Raw genomic sequence first — 17,838 nt, 5'->3', positions numbered from 1 at the left:
GTGTCTTTACACAAACCGGTATGGGCAGGAAGAACAACTTTACAGTGATCAGTAACCCTTACAATGTCCATATGGGCATGTGAGTAAAGTATTGAGAAAGACTTAAAAATTAATGAGACTAACACATCAAGATTCTAAAACACGAAAAAGCTAAAAATAATAATAATAATAATAATAAAAAAAGCTAAAACACATAATCTAATCTGAAGATTTAGAGACCACATTGACTAAAGTACACTCATCTCCTCTGAAAAAATCAGGGTGTCCTGAATACAAAGGGCACCATTGGTCTTCAGCCTGAATTTTGAACAATCAGAACAGACACCAAATATTAAATATTTCATCCAGCTTTGAACACCACAATTCTTTGAACCACCTCTTCCAATTCCTGGGGAACAGGGGCTCTTGACAGACAACACAAGAGAATACACACTATCTTTACAGCAGTTACTTTCTTTCCCTGTCACTCAGTTTGTATGCGCCTTAGGGCATTTATGCTCTTGTTGATGTGTTTCTTCTCCCTCTCATAGTCTCATTGTCCTCCACCGAGGAAACCTTTGGGTATTGCAACTTCAAGCCTTGTTTGTGCCTGGCAGCAGTTAGCTGTCAGTTCATTGTCAGACCTCTGCTTTTTGGTTTTAGCAGTAGTTCATGTAAATCTGTCGGTTTGTCAACTTTTCTGTCAACTTTTCTGTCCGGATGATAAGTCCTTATCAATTGGAATATGAAGAATTTCCTTAATGGGTTGGATGATCTCTGGGTCTGTGATAAGTCCAACAACAGGGACAGGAAAATGTATTTTTGGAAACAATATGTAGTCTATAGTCATGCTAGCAGCTCTGTGAGGCTGCTACTTTGAGCTAAATGCTAACATCAGCATGCTAGCATCTAGCTAGCAGGTTATTTGCCATCTTAGTGTAGTGTGTTAGCATGCTAACATTTGATATTTAGCAGAGGCTGATGGGAATGTCATTATAGTTTTGAGGGTATTTGGTCATAAACCAAAGTAATGGACGAACAAAAATTTTGATTTTGATGGCAGTAGTTATTGCAATACATATTTAGGGGAACATGAAAGTCTGTACCAAATTTCATGGCAGTTTATCCAATAATTGTCAAGATATTTAACTCAAAATTACAAATTTCAATCTCATGGTGGCAGTAAAGGAAAAATTAGGGAGTTCACCAAAGTGTTTGTCTGGAAATCATGAATGTCTGTACCAAATTTCATGGCAATCAATCCCTTATTAGTTCAGATATTTCAGTCAGGACCAAAGTGGTGACTCAAATGACAGACTAGCATTTCAATCCCATCCATCCTGATATTGGAGCGGCCAGGTGGCCTTGATAGAGATGTGTGTGGCAGGGTTGTAAATCCATCAGGGAATCCACCAGTGAGTAGGTTTATCACCAAGCAGTTTGATTATTACATGTTATCTTCTATTGATACTTCACTCAGCAAAAATGATCAGTTAACAATGAACTAGAAAACAGCAAAAGAGCTCTTCTTTTCCAGTATAATAACTCTGAAATAATCAAGTCTCAAGAGACTGAGAATGACCATTATTTACTCATGATCTGACCTGCCCCTAAACCTTGACCCTTAACCCCAAACACTCTACTCTGTTGACCCAGAAGCACTATGTGAGGAAAGAGCCTCTTTGGCTCTGAGCAGTGAGGGAAGACAGGATGTACGAGATAGCGCTTCCCATCCGCTCCCAGTCAAATTGTAAAAAGGCCATCAGAATTAAGAGTTTAGCACCGAGCCGAATAACTGGAGATTAACGGCTCCAAAAATAGGTGTAATGGACTGTATGTGTGCAACTGAGCGAGAGGAGAATTAACAGAGAAGAGGAGCGAGTCAGAAAGAGGGAGAAATGTAGAACTAATTTGGTAATAAGGCCGAAAGTTAAAAGAGCCACTTCTATCATTACTATAAGTGTAGTTGGAGCTTTTATATATTTCTAAAAACTAATGACCCAGTTGGTAGAAAAATGAATATGCTACACACTGGAGGGTAAGGGGTAGTTTTTTGTTGTACCTTCTACTAGCGCAGCAGCTAAGCTTACCAGCAGACCTGAACAGGACTAAAGTTAGCAGCTAAAGTTAGCACGTTCTGTCACCTGATCCCAGTCAAGGGTCATAGGTCAGATCCCTTTCTGAGGCCATGGTTGGATTTCACAGCTACAAGGCCATCAGGTGCTTGTCATTAAACTGCTGTGAAATATAGGCCAACAATCCTACAAGGACATTTTCAACTGTTATAGTCAGATGTTTAAGCAAAAGTAAAAGAATCAGAGGTGGTGTGTGTACAGTATATTTTAAATTATTTTTCATTTTCTCATTCAGCTCTGGTATCAGAGTTACAGTTACAATCTAGAAAAAGATCATTTAAGATGTAAAAATATTGGAAAAAATAGCAAACCATATTTTTTGTGTGTTGCTGTGAAGATAAATGTTACTGACATTTTGCTGATGTAAAATCTGTGATGAAACCAGGGAGCAGACCATAAACTGTAGCTGTGCAACATGTCTGAATAATAAATCCTACAGTGCCTCCATGTGGTGAAAGATTAAAAAACATTTTCTTGATGCCCAAACTCCGTGTCATTGATCTCAAAACTGCCTAAATCCTGAGATTTGCTTAGAACAATCCAGCAATTAGACAAGTCAATAAAAAGCCTGAAGGATAAAGAAGGAAAAACTAAACACCGCACCGGACCCCCGGTGTGGAAGCAGGTGGTGACGTGGGTGACACAGGAAGAAACCGAGTGACAGCTGAGGTGAGTCATGTCTATTTTTATTCAGCCGCATGTCTCTGTGGAAAAGAATCACAGCTAAACACACATGTTATACCTCTCTTGTTTCATATCAACAGATCGAATCTACTGTAAGAGGCTTCCCTTTTACGTGACAGTTGTGTTCCTCGCCTTATGAAAAACTACAGAAAAAGCATGCACCACTGCAGAGTGCAACTACAAAACTCAAAATCACAAAACACAAATCCTTACGATATATACTGTATATATAACAGAAACAGAAGCAACTTGCAGCAGACGATTCAAATTTCTTAGTAAAGCAACTGATTTGATATTGTTGGATGGCCACAGGTACTGTACGATGTTTACAGATAAGTCAAATCTGCACTTTTTACACCTTATTAGACATGTTTCTATTATGTCACTTCATCAGTGCCTCCTTCCTTTTTCATCTTCTTCCTATCCAAGACTACCTCTCTCTCACCACAGGCTTGTCTCTTTCACATCCTCCATTCTTCTGTTTTTATGTTCAAACTTAGTTCTTCATCATTCAATACAATATTTACAGAACCTCATTTAAGTTTTCCATAACATCTCTCTCTCTCTCTCTGCGCTTTCAATCTCACGTTGTTCTCCATTTTTTAACCTTTCTCGGGTTTCCACACTACATTTGCAAAACACAGTGCTCCCTTTAATTATAACCAAATGCATTGGATAAATGAGTCAACAAGATTACATGAAAGTGATAAAATGTGCACCATGGGTGGCCATTCCAAACTGATCTTGTGATAAAACATGTGGTTGATAAAACATTAAAGCGCAGCCATGAATAACAATATTGCGATACTAAAAACACATGTACTTATTTAAAGAATGTGGCTCTTTGTTCCCATAGAGCCCTGTTTTATCATGTCCAGACCAGAATCTGTTCAGTGCATAGTGGATCCAGGGCGCCAGACGCAGGGCTGCAGACCCATGTTGGAAGTACTGAATCTAGGCCTGGGACATCTGGTAGGTTGAGCGCTGCTGGACGCTGGCCGAGAGACTCCAATGGGGTCTAGGGGACTCAGATCTGGGGCACTCTTAAACTGCCTGTTGGCCTGTGCAGTGTTGGGGGACTGAAGGTGGGAGAAAGTAGGGGTTTGGACTAGATTTGGAGCAGCAGCAGAAGAGAAGGTGGGGAGCTGAGGGAGCGGGGCGGTAGGGGCAGGGGGAGGTGCGGGAGAGGTTGCCCATAGAGGTTGGTGTGGAGTGGCGGGTGGTTGGGGTTGAGGCTGATAGGGTTGGTAGGGGGTGGGGCCAGCTGTGGGTGGAGGAGAAGTGACGTCAGAACGCCACAGGGGTTCTCCGAGCGTCGTGGCTGATCGAGGTACGATAACTTTCAGGGCGGGCCCTGTGGCTATCGGAGGGGGTGTTGAGAAGCGCTTCACCTCATACACCCGTGCAGTCTTCTGAGGACCACCCACCATTCCTCGTTGCTGCTGATAGGTGGAGGTGTCCTGGGGAACCCCGCCCCCATAGCTGAACAGAGAGGAGTTGAGCTGGTAGGGCTGGTGGCCCATAATGTCCACTGGCTTGATGCCCGCTTTCTGCCCTTTAGGTTTAGCTGGTCCAGACTTTGCCACCTCAACCTTCTTCTGGGCCTTAGGAGGACAGGAGGGAGAGAGAAGGGGGTTGTAGCTAATGGGAGGTGGAGCACGGATATTTGACGAGTACTTCCAGGTGGCAGGGAGGGAGGGCGTGGGCGAGGGCTCCCTCGTCTGAGCCGGGGAGAAAGGTGCTGCGGCAACAGAGGGAGATCGCTCCACCACATACCGATCCATCCTGCTCTGTCTGCGGGCAAACAGCTGACCTCCCTTTCCCCCCAGCTGTGGCGCCTGAGGGGTCTGTGGTTTGGGGGCCACAGGAGGTGGCCTGGGTCCCCGTTGAGCCTGCATGAAGTTGCAGGCCTCCGCCCCCAGCCTCAGCCAGTCTTCCTCAGGTCCTGACTCATGCCCAGCCTCACCACTGGGTGCAGCTCCAGACTCAGTGCCTGGGGTTCTCACAAAACGGTCATCCATATTTTGGACCATCGACATCAAGGCCGGGTTTGGAGAAACATCTTTGCTCCTGATCGCACTGAACATTGGCTTCTTGTTGCCACGACAACGGGCATCATGTAGGATGCCGGTGCGAGAAGCGGGAACTGAGATTCTCTGTTCACGTGTCGCCAGTGAATCAGCGGTAGGAGCCTGGGGAGTGGGTGCAGTTGCTATGGCAGCATGGGGGCCGGGAGTCACTGCACCTGTCATGTTGATGTAGGGCTGGGTGGATGGAGATGGAGAGGGTTGGGTGAGAGGATGAGGATGAGGAGGAGGGGTGGGCTGGGCATGGATGGAGACCTGGGCCATATTAGGTGGATGTGGTTGGGAGATGGAAAGAGCAGACATGCCAGTGGAGGGAGGTGGATAAACAGCAGGAGCAGGAGGAGGGGGAACAGAATGTGGAGCTGGGGGAGAGAAGGGTTGAGCAGGTGTTGGACAGACAGGTGAGCCTTGAGTTGCAGAGGGAGAGAAGGGTTGAGCAGGTGTTGGACAGACAGGTGAACCTTGAGTTGCAGAGGGAGAGAAGGGTTGAGCAGGTGTTGGACAGACAGGTGAACCTTGAGTTGCAGAGGGAGAGAAGGGTTGAGCAGGTGTTGGACAGACAGGTGAACCTTGAGTTGCAGAGGGAGAGAAGGGTTGAGCAGGTGTTGGACAGACAGGTGAACCTTGAGTTGCAGAGGGAGAGAAGGGTTGAGCAGGTGTTGGACAGACAGGTGAACCTTGAGTTGCAGAGGGAGAGAAGGGTTGAGCAGGTGTTGGACAGACAGGTGAACCTTGGGTTGCAGAGGGAGAGAAGGGTTGAGCAGGTGTTGGACAGACAGGTGAACCTTGAGTTGCAGAGGGAGAGAATGGGATTGAGGGAGATGCATGCACTGGGGGGTGAGGAGCAAATGTTGGTGGATTAGGGGGAGGCTGGGAGAAAGGTGCAGACGACAGAGAGGAGGGAGGCGAGAGAATTGAGGGGGGAGAGTTACCAGAAGGGGGAGTGTTACTGTTGTTATTTCTTGGAGGGATGTACAGAGAGGTGCTAGACACTGCTCTCCTTGCATCTGGCCCTGATTGATGGCGAGTAGGTTGGATAGTCACCATGGAGATGGCTGCCACAGGCTTGGTCGCTGTGGTTACGGCTGTTGGTTTGGGTTGGGGAGGGCGAAACATCACGGAGGTTACAGATGCACGAGAAGAGGTCGGGCCAGGGGTGAATGGGCGTGCAGTGCGGTTCAGAACAGATGGGTTAGGACTAAAGTTGGCGTTCAGTTGATGGTCTGAGTCTGTGATTGGGTGAGGACTAATATTAGGGTTAGGATTAGGATTAAGGTTGACATGTTGCCCATTTTGACTTGGTAGGGGCGTTTGTGAAGGCGGGCTCAAAACAACACTAGCCCGACTAACAGCTACCGACCCCCCATTGGTCAGAGCCACTGCTGGAGGAGACATGGGCGCAGGTTTAGGAGCAGTATGGGGACTGATTGGCTGTTTCGTGATGCTGCTCTCCAGCCTTGAGCCCTGATAGGCTGAGCCCTCCAGCCCTGAGACTTCCAACCTTGGGCTTTGATTGTCAGAAGTCACAAGTCCCAGATTCTGATAGGCTGAGATATCCAGCCCTGAGCTGTGATTGGTTGTCGGCGTTGTTGGAGTAGTTGGTGTGGTTGAGGGGCAGGCAGAGCTTCTCCTGTCCAGCAGGTCTAAATAACCAGTATCCCACGTGGGGTCAAATGATCCTGAGAATCCCTCTTCATCAACTTCTGAGCCACTCAGGATGGAACTGCCTCCTTCCTCCTCTGTCTCTCCTCCTGTGTCCCCTTCGGTCTCCCCTCCTCTATCCCCTTCAGCTTTGCCAAAGCAGGTCAGTGTGTACTTCTTGGCCCTCTGCCGGCGTTTCTTGAACATAAGCACCCCTTTTGAGTTGGGGTTTGGAGCATCAGTCAGCAGGGAGGCAATAGAGCGGCATTTAGTACGAGCTTCTTTCACCTGTTTCTCCACCACACTCTCCCCACGTTGTAACTCTGAAAGACAGGAAGAGGAAAGAGAGGGGAACCAAAATAAATGTGACGAACGAGAGAGGAAGCAAAGGAGAAAACCGGTGATGGGATTTTTGATGAATACATAACAAGGCACAGGCGACAAATAACGGAAACAAAACAGTGTGATGGCTCTCACTGACTGCGAGCAGAGGCTGATTTATACAGTATTATCACAGTGAGGAGCTGCTATGAGGATTACCACTGACAGACAGGAGTGTGTGTTGTGGATTTACAACAAAGAATTCCTGCTGCTCTCCAGCGTTGAGTCACACACGCCGGGAAGGTTAGAACAGAGTGTCTCTCCTGCACAAATGCTTGTTTGTGCCTATGTGTGTGTGTGTGTGTGTGTGTGCATCTCTGTGTTGTCCAAGGCTATTTGAGTCTTTTTAGTATCTTGGCTCACCTCACATGAATATCCTCAATATATGACTACAGCTTGATACAGTATGTGCACACACATATCCACATATAGCTCCTATACAGATGAGTCAAGCTTTTCGAGACGCAACAAAAATTAGTGTAAACAGAGAAAACATGAAGGTGAAAACATAAAATTCCAATATCTAACTTGATATTTCAGTTTTTTACGATTTCTGCTTGTAGTTTTCTGTGCACAAGACTTGACATAACAAGGTTGAAAGGGAAAAATGCGTTTTGTGCCATGAAATTTCTGCAATGAGTTTCAGACCCCTATAAAGCCTATAAAGCGCATAGACACGTTGAATAAATATCTACAGCCACATGTAGTTATTATTCAATTGCTAACTTACCTTAAAGTTTAATTTCATGTCAAGTCATTTCATCAAGAGTCAAGTCTATTAAGTAGAACAATAACATAATATTAAATTAAAACTTTCTATAGTGTAGACAGAGCACAGCCATGGTATAATTATTAATTTGAAAAAGAAAAACAACTTTTCACTTTACTAGTGTAAGTAAATCTGTGTGTAGATAAAGTTATATGTACATGAGCGAGTTTAAATTTGTCTTACCTGCGTACACGGTGTGTGAGGCTGTGTGTCCACCTGCGTCTGAACCTGATTTAGAAGTTAGGTCCCTCATCTCACAAGCGTGAGTATGTTTGTGTGTGTGTCCTTAACTTCCCTCAGACCCTCCCACACACACCCTCACAGTGTCCAGTTCTGTTCTGAGTGGGGAACCGTGTAGTCTCTGTCTCCCAGTTCTTCTCTCAGGGCACAGCCCATGTAAAGACCTTTGTCTCTGTCCAGCAACCCAAACCAACACATGATGTCAACCCACTATTCCTGTCTGTCTGACAGGCATCAAACACCTGTCCAGTCTCTGTCTCATACACTTACACACACACACACACACACACAAGGACGGGGAGACCCCTCACCAGAGGATATTTAGACAGTCGTGTCATTGAGCATGTGTGCATATATGTGTGTGTTTGTGTATATGAGTTCATAAAGTCAATTATAGGTTATAGGTTACTGCTGATGTCACTCTCTGCTGCTGACACTTCACACCTAACAACCGCTGCACACACAGAAACACAACTCTGTAGCAGCAGAGCTAACAATCCCACATCCAAAGCCAAAGGCAATGCGCATGTGTGTGCGTGTGTGTAATGTGAGAAAGGGCAGGTCCCTGGACATCTCAGTCATCATTCGTCCTATAGTAAAGCCCTCACCTAAGTCATTCTGGCTTTCAGCCTCTTGTACTGGACAACAGGCCTCTCATTACTGTAACACTCATCCACATGAGGTCACGGCCCAGTCAGTGCATAGCTATTCAGTTTGATAATTATTGCCTTTTGAAATGATTAATGATGATGAAGTTAACCAGACAAGGTTAATAAAACTTTATGAGTTAAAATTAAATCCTAACATCACTGTTGTAATCATATAGGCTATAAACAACATCTATCCCTCTGTGAAATCTAGCGTTATAAGACACATATCAAGAGATTACATTTTTGGGGCCTTAAGAGCTAAAACTGCAATGTTTCACAAGAAAAAAAAACTAGAGAAAAGTATAAAAAACAAACATAATTTTATGTAGCAGTGTCAGTTTTCTTTTATCCTACTGAAATAGTCTTCTCTCGAACCCCTTAGATTTATCTCGTGACCCCTTGTGGAGATCCTGACCCTCAAAATGGGAACCACTGGATTAATCTGTCCCCTATTTTTCAGATTAACTGATCAATTGTTCAGATTATAAAATTGAATGCTCTGCCCACTCACCATTCCAAAAGACAAAGATATTCAAATTACAATCATGTAAAAGACAGAAAAGCAGTAAATCTTAATGTTAGAAAAGCTGCAACCAGGAGACATTTGGCATTTTTCTTGCTAAACGACCTAAATGATTTATTGATTATCACATTCGCTGTTGTTAATGGACTAATCAGCGAAACCGACTAATCATTTCAGCACTAACGTAAACACATGCCAGAATTTGCATGTGCACATACAGAAACATGCACACACATCCACACACCACACATTCAGCTGTGTGGCCTGTAAGTCAGAGTCTCATCCAGTCTGTCTGTCAGAATCTTCAATACCTATAAATACAGTCAGTGAGGCAGATGCTTCGAATACTGACAGAAGAGATAGACTGCTGTTTCTGGGGACAGGAGAGGGGAGGAGGAGGGAGGTGGAATACCTCTGTCAGTATCTGGTATATATCACCCCATTAAGGGCGGCCTGTAAAAGTAACAGGATGCTCCAGTTACAGAAAGTAACCACTAGATGGTGATCTAGCTGTAGATATACAGTAAGCTCCAGGACCACTGATGCCTTTGAGACACCAAGGGAATCCTTGAAATTTTAAATTAAAAAGTAAAAACACAGTTGTCAAGACAGAAATAGTTATATTACTGTAAGAAAATGGAGATGTGCTTCTTTTTGGTTTGCAGCTGGTGGATTATCCTCAAATTTAATAGTTGCAAAAGTTGCATAAATTTGGATCCAACTGGATAAACTGACATCAAAGATCCAAATTTTATTTCATTAGCAAAAATTATTTGTCGAAAAATGGACACACGCATCCATGGCATGCTGTACAGGACTAGAATTTAGGGCTGCAACTGACAGTTATTTTCATTATCGATTAATCTGTCTATTATTTTCTTAATTAATTGATTAGTTGTTTGGTCTATAAAATATTGAAAAATGGTGAAAAATGTCAATCAATGTTTCACAAAGCCCAAGATGCGACCAAAAATGTCTTGTTTTGTCCCAACCAACAGTCTACAGCCCAAAGATATTTTTGTTACAAAGTTTACTAGAAGACTATAGATACCAAATATATATTCAATATTCAAATTCTTGAAAAAATGACTCATAATGATCAATTGATCAAAATAGATTACAATTAAACAATTATTTTTCTGTTGACCAACTAATCAATTACTCATCTAATCATTGCAGCTCTACTATAATTAGTGTTTAATTATGTCATCTTCAAAATAATTGTGATATAGCAGTATAATTACCATACACAAATAAAATCATGTTCTCCCCATTAAGTTATTAATTTCTTGTCATCACTTCTCTGGTGTTTGTTTGTGTTTTACAAAAGAGAATAAACACTTCGGAGGGCAAAAGGGAATATGTCCATCATGCTTTTACTTATTCCACAGAAACTCTGACTTGATGGCACACGACTATGGACAATATAACTGCACATTTTCTCATTTGTTTTCAATTCTTACAGTATTTTTTCATCAGCAGTCAGGTAGTAATGATTTATTGATGCTTATGCTGCCACACACAGCACCTCCACTGTGGAACAACATGACAAATTATGATTTGCTCCTTTAACTTGCTTCTGAATACATATTTTTATCCCAAGGTGGGTAATTTGTCTGCATGTGTGTTATTATGTGTACATGAAGTATATGTATATATATAATAACATATGTCTGTATGTATGAATTGATCAAATGTTTATGATTTATGATTCTTTCTGTGTTCTTTTTTCCTACTTTGAAATCCTTGGTTTTAGTTTTTGAAAACTTCATTAATATTATTATTATTAATTGCCTGTAATGGTGTCACTTTGTACAAAGATGTGTACTCACTGGCTTGCCGTGCTTTGTCCATGTAGGTAGTGGACAGCTCATCACTGACGGGGGTCTGCTGCGGTCCCACCATGGGCACCAGCTGGTTAGCAGATCCCAGCATCAGAGCCTCTTTCGCCCGTTCAGGAGACACGAGCGGAGGGCAGGCCAGCCCGATGCTGCCCCCTACCTCCTGGAAGCCGCTATCCACTTCTCCCTCCGCTTCCACCAAACCCTGATCGGGGGTCGGGGTGAGTGTGTGAGGCGTCAGAGTGTGAGGGGTCAGAGTGTGTGGGGTGTGAGTTGGAGTGGTCCACTCCGTCTGGGGGGGCTGATAGATGAGCTCTCTGCGAGGGACGCCAGGAAGACACTGACCCTCCCACTGCCCCGTCATGGAAACCCCTCCATCTGTAGCGCTCTCATACCTTTGAGGAAAGACAGAGGAGAGCATAGTTTCATTTATTTCATCTTCTTTTTTTATTTTGATGCATAAACATTTGAGACGGAAATGTAGATGCTTCTAAATTTAAACATTTGTCTGTTTAAGATAAAACAACAATCATTTTGTTGGCATTTAACAACAAGATTTATTACAGAAACCTTTTAAATACCAGAAGTGGTGCTCACTCTCTCTTACCCACTCATCTCTGAGGTCTCCTCCTCTTCTTGGTTGTCATAGCGCGCAGGTGAGCGTGCATGAGGAGGTGTGCGACGCTGGCGGCGGTACGTGTGTGACTGTGTGTCTGCGTCACTGTCTGTCTCTCCGTAGTAGGCCTCGCTGTCTGGAGGAGAAGTGATGCCTCTGGGTATCCCAGTGGGGGAGAGGATGGAGGAGCAGTGGTGGGAGGGCAAGGGGGCTGAGGGGGGAGACAGGACCCTCATCGCAGAGCGGGGAGATGCGGAGCGACCAGCGTAAGATGAGGAGTGGAATCCAGAAGGGGCCCTGGAAACATACGGTTGACAACTTGTGAAAATGCAAAACATGCATCAGTTTGGCTTCATGTAAAAAATGTGTATGGTGTACTGTAAGTGTGAGGCCATGATCTGACCTTTTAACCCTCAGGTTGAGTGTAGTGTTCTGTGTATCTATGAGGTTCATAGCCTGAGCATGACTGAGCTCTGCACACATATGGTCGCCGATGGCAACCAGCTCATCATGCTCCTTCAGTCCAGCTCTGCACGCTTTGCTGCGCCTGCGCACCTGCAGAGAGGAAAAGAGTTAATAACACATTAATACTCATAGCTGTGGCAAAGTCACCTTAGATAAACCATTTTGTCAGTACAAGGTCTGCTTTGTCATACCTAACCTTTACCTGACATTAGTCATCTCAGTTTTTAGACCAGTGGTTCCTTTTTGGCTTGTGACCATTAAAACAAAAAATACTTGTGATCCATCATCATCCGTTGTGTACAGTATGTCTGTCTGTGGGTTATGACGCTGAGCAAAACATTGCACCCCAACTGTTTCCAGTGGTCAGGCCAGCACCCTGCATGGTAGCCTGCAGTCATCAGTTGTGTGTGTGTGTGTGTGTGTGTGTGTGTATGTGTGTGTGTGTATGGGTGAATGAGGCAAGACTGTAAAAAGCTTTGAGCACTATATAAATACAGTATGATTACGTTAACCCAAGAGTGATTTTTCCCCATGTTTTATTTGAATAATTTCGTAGAATATATGTTTTTTGTTAATCTGCTTTGCCATTCTATCTCTTGTCTTGCAACTTTTATCTTGAGACCCCTTGTGGGAATTGGGAACCATATTGTGTAAGTGTCCCAAAAACAGTCTTGCACAGCTTTTTGTGATTCTTTCTCCCTTGATGCTTCTCAAAATGTATGTAACTATATTTTTTCTTGCAGAATAATGAGTAATTATCTTGTTGTCTCCAGTAAGAGTTCAGAACTCTCCTCTGTTTGGGATATGAAAATTCTGACATTGGCAACTCCTACTAGTAATATTCATCTCCCAACAATGGATCCAACCCAGGAGCACTGAGAATAAATGGGCGCATTTAAAGACGCTACAATCACAAAATATATAGTCACTTAAAAACATATTTTCTCAATCAGCTTCTTTCTATGAGTGATGAGGTCCCACAACAACACTTGTTGGTTATTTCACATGCGTGACGTCTGTATTATTTGTACTCCTCTTCTCACTGTTTAGAAGAGGGGTGGAGCTCAGTTGAAAAATTGTGGTCACTGTGCACCAAACAGGATTTAGTAACATTTGAAATGAAACACGACGACAGCGGTGAGGCTGTTTGCTCATGTTTCCAGACCAAAGTCAGATCAAACCCAACACAGATTAGAGTGTTAAAACTCTTAATGAATAATAAGGATATTGTTTTTATGAACTTTTTTACTTTAATTGTTGCTTAATAAGTCATGAATACTTAATGTTATAGACATATGACAAATTTTAGGGCGATTTATAGAACAACTGACAAACAGTAGCCTTCCTCTACTGGCAGCCATGTTTGTCCATGTATCAGAAAATAACCCTTTAAGTCATGCTGCCAAGTGTTTTTTTAATGCAGCTGTTGCTGAAGGTCGCTAAGAGATGATGTCATAGGATCCTTCAGGAAGTATGTCTGTGGGGGTCGGATGATAGATGGGAAGGCGATTATTCTTGTCCACTAGATTACAGTTTCCTCCCCTCTCTCTCCTCACACACACACACACACTAATACACACACACCTTATCACTGCAAAAATGTTGAGTGGAGTAAAGTGTGTTCCCGCACCTACTTGGATTCATAAGAGGACACAGTATTTGCCTTTATCAGTATCTCTTGACCCAGTTATCCCATTGCACCGTCACACAAACACATTGAAGGACAAGAGCACAAACTCTATCTTGCAATTTCCCCACTCTGCCAAATGTACACACACATACAGTATACACACACACACACACAGCACAAGTGAGCATCATGAAAGAGGGGGTTTGAACAGCTGCATCACCAGTCTGGACCAGGGGGGCATGCCTATCATTCACCATATGTTACCCACATACCCAAAATAAAACCTCACAGGAAAATCAACCACATTCCTAGACAGACGAAGAAAGACAGACACTTGTGTGAGGTGAAACTCAAAGAAAAAAAGTACTTACAGTACAGTTTAAGAATTGAATACTTAATGAGACAGGAAAGTGTGTGTGTGCATACACGTATCTTTGTGTGTGTGAACAAGAGACCTTTTTCCATGCCTGGCTTCCAGCACCTCTTAAATGAGCTATTCTGATCCTCTAGTTTGTGCTCCATTCCCTACCAGGCTTATCTGAGGTATGCCCAACCACACACACACACGTACACACACACACACCAACGAGAGGAAGCACACACTGATCAAACCCTCATTATGATGACCTTATCTGCTTGGAGATCTTGAGTAAAGAGTAGTCTTTGGTGCCCAACCATGTTCTCCACCTCCATTTTGAACAAGAGGTTACGATTAAGCTTATGAGTGACTGGCCAACTTTTCAGTGTGAGCGAGGTCACATTCCTCCTCTCCAGAATAGCTTTTCTTATTAGAGAGAACATTCTGGTCTGTCAACAAATATAAACACAGACACAAAAGGCCTTTGGAGGAACCAAACTTAGTAAAAGGAAACTTATGAGGCTTTAAGTTGATTTTAAAAGTCTAATAGGTATATAATGACAAATCTGAGGCAAGTTCATTATCTACTTCCCTTATGTGTTCACAGTACAGTAGACACACTTTCATGTGCACAGCCACTCATACAGTATGTGTAAATATAATATCATTATAATATAGAATATATATGCATGCACACACATGCATGTACTGTACACTAACCTTTTTAAAAGAAACAAATACTAATCTCTGCTACTGTATAGTCGCCACTAGGACGCAGTGATGAAACCTGAGTCAAGATCAATCCCCCAAACATGTGTTCATGCTGTTCTCTGACCCACAAACCCAACTGAATCACAATTGCAGTATTGAATTGGACTGAGGCAAAATGACTATGAGAAAATTGTACTCCAAACTCATTAAGTCCTACATCGCTGTAACGGTTCTTGTGTTCAAAAGTGCACAGGTAAAAGTAGAAATAAGACTGCTGATTACTCCTCTGAGTAACGATTGCTTAGTTATAAAAGGTTCATGTGAAAAAGCAAATGTGAAATCCTGATTATGTGCATTTCAATATGATTTCTTGCAGCAAGTTCAGTGATGCTTGAACTGATTAAAATCAATGAATACTGATTATAGAAAGTACTCACAAATGTTCAGGTGTGTCAAAAAGGTACGCAATTACACTGATACTTTTAATAAGTTACTTTCCACCCCCTACAAATACCTCCAACACCAGAGATTTAAGCTCTTAGTGCCGACTAAAGCTTGAATTACAATCACAGCAAACCACAAGACTGACCATTAAGGCCTTTCCATCAGTTACCAGCTGCTGTCTCTATTAAACCCGTCTACTCATGTTATCACCTTGTCAGTAACGTCTTCTCTGTGACATACATAAACACACACTGGCTCCACTATACCTTTGCCACCTGTAGAGGTTTTTGTTGCTCTGCTCCTCCCTGCAGTCTGAAACCCCATGGGGATCCTCCTGACAGGGAGACCACAATCTCCTCCGCTACCATCCCTGCTCCCAGCTCACAGCCTGATACAGTATGTGTGTGACGGTGTATATATGTTGCTCTCCCCTTCTTCAGTTCCTCACACTCTGCGAGTATCCCCCACTATTCTCTGTGACCACACTAAATCACTCCACCCATAAGGAGACAGGGGGTGGCTGGCTTTCATCTGCTTATACAGGAATGCTGTGTCGGAGGGTGGGCAGTGGGGAGGGTGAGAAGGGGAAAAAGTGTGTGTGTGTGTGTGTGTGTGTGTGTGTGTGTGTGTGTGTGTGTGTGTGTGTGTGTGTGTGTCAGTGTATGTGAGCACGTGTGCTCATCTTCCTGTATTCAACACTTGCCATGTCAGTCTCAAACACTCTGTACAGAAGGGGGATGCTTGCTGATATACCTTCCCGAAATAACCACCACCACCACTCCCCCTTCAACACCCAGATCAGCCGGCCTGGCCAGCAGCCGCAGCTCACAGATTTGTCTCCATCTCCTCAACGCACTCCAACCATAGAGCAAAGGTGGAGGGTATGAGGAGCAATGGTGGAAAGTACCTAAATACATTTACTCAAGTACTGTACTTTACTTGAATATTTCCATTTTTATGATTCTTTATATTTCCACTCCACTACATTTCAGAGGGAAATATTGTACTTTCTACTCCACTACATTTATTTGACAGCTTTAGTTACTTTTCAGATGAAGATTTGACACAATGGATAATATAACAAGCTTTTAAAATACGAAACATTGTTAAAAATGAAACCAGTGGTTTCCAACCTTTTTGGCTTTTGACATCTTACAAAAAGCAGTGTGTAGTCGGGGTCACATTTCAGATGTTTATGAGTTGTTAACAGCTCAACCAAATAGTGATTTTTCCCTCTAAATTTCTCACATGGTTTCACTTCAATAAATGTTCAAATGATCCAATATTTCAGCAAAAATCAAAGATTAGAGAAAAAGTACAAAAACCGAAAACAGATTTGCGCATCAGAACTTTGTTTTTTCTTCTTTTCTCTCCCATTAATCATCTCACGAACCCTCAGATTTATCTGGTGACCCTTTAGAGGGGCCCCGACCCCTAGGTTGGGAACCACTGGACTAAACTAGCTAACTGTATATAAAGTAGTTGAAACTAGCTCCACCTCCAGCAGCTACAACAGTAACATGCTGCTCTAACACTGATGCTTCAGTATTAATAATCTAATGATGTCATATATAATAATATATCAGTCAGAGGGACCAAACCACTACTTTTACTGCAATACTTTAACTACATTAAGCTGTTAATTCTTGTGTAATGTACTTTTACTTGGGTAGAATTTTTCATGCAGGACTCTTATTTGTAATGGTGTATGTTTACATCGCTGTATTGGTACTTTTACTTAAGAAAAGGATCTGAACACTTCTTCCACCACTGGTGAGGAGGAAATATTTTAGGAATCTCAGTGAGTTTACTGCCTATACAGTTGGGAGGAGTGGTAGTGGACTTGTCGTTAGAGAGATAGTCCAATAAAATAGGTTTAATGTTGGCAAGCATGTACCTTTCTGCAGTGTTGGGCAAGACACTGCTGTGCATCAGCTACCATGTCTCACCTAGCTGGAGGACGGCAAATGGTTTGTCCCATCAGCGGCCTAAATCTGATCACCTGATTTAACTCCTGCCAGATTTGTGATGAATAGCACATTAGAATAATTTCAAATTTGGGATGAGTCCCATGGGATTCTGCCTCAAGTTATTTGGTCTGACTCCCAAAAATTGGGGGTGATTCTCAGCCCAAACTGCCAAAATCAGCTCAAATCTGGCTGTCATGTGTGTGCCAGAGCTGGCTCACATCTGATGGTGCTGGAAGACAGCCACATGTACTGACACTTTGGCATAATTAGCCCAATTCAGATGGCTACCTCTTGTCAAATTATTATTATTTGATACATGACTGGGAGGACATCTTAACTCCATTGGCTCTCAGCCTAGCGCACACTTAGAAGGGCCAGGATAGCCAGTGAGCCATAAAGTTTTTATTGCAAAGCTAGTGTGAAAACAAATATATTGCTGGGTCTATGCAAATAATATTTAAGTGTCTTTAAGTGTTAAAGTTTCAAATGGAAACACCTAAAGTGTTGCATATGGGCCGCGAATCTGCCTTAAAGGACAGGTTCACAATTTTCTTAAAAAAAGAAGTGTCCATATGAACATTGAAATAGGTTTTTCTTGCCATATTTATTTCTCCTGTTCACAATGACCATTAGAAGATCCTTTCATAATGCACTTACAGTATTTAAAAATGTATCTGAAGCTAATATGAAACTTCAATTAAATTAGTCAAAGCA

At 42.9% G+C, this 17,838-nt stretch overlaps 1 protein-coding gene across 1 annotated transcript; it reads right to left on the bottom strand.

Annotated features, from left to right (window-relative positions):
• Positions 1-2,783: 2,783 nt before the first annotated feature.
• Positions 2,784-15,665, bottom strand: LOC137171499 (synaptopodin 2-like protein). Its single transcript, XM_067575450.1, has 5 exons — positions 15,421-15,665; positions 11,950-12,101; positions 11,538-11,843; positions 10,922-11,325; positions 2,784-6,849 (listed from the first exon to the last, which is right to left on the bottom strand). Exons 1-5 carry the CDS (start codon positions 15,520-15,522, stop codon positions 3,689-3,691), a joined length of 4,125 nt encoding a protein of 1,374 aa, XP_067431551.1. The 5' UTR covers positions 15,523-15,665; the 3' UTR covers positions 2,784-3,688.
• Between the last annotated feature and the right edge of the window lie 2,173 nt (positions 15,666-17,838).

Source organism: Thunnus thynnus, chromosome 20 (genome assembly GCF_963924715.1).
Source record: "Thunnus thynnus chromosome 20, fThuThy2.1, whole genome shotgun sequence".
Classification (NCBI taxonomy): domain Eukaryota; kingdom Metazoa; phylum Chordata; class Actinopteri; order Scombriformes; family Scombridae; genus Thunnus; species Thunnus thynnus.
The sequence above is the reverse complement of the archived record's forward strand: the minus strand, read 5'-3'. Positions and strand labels throughout refer to the sequence as shown.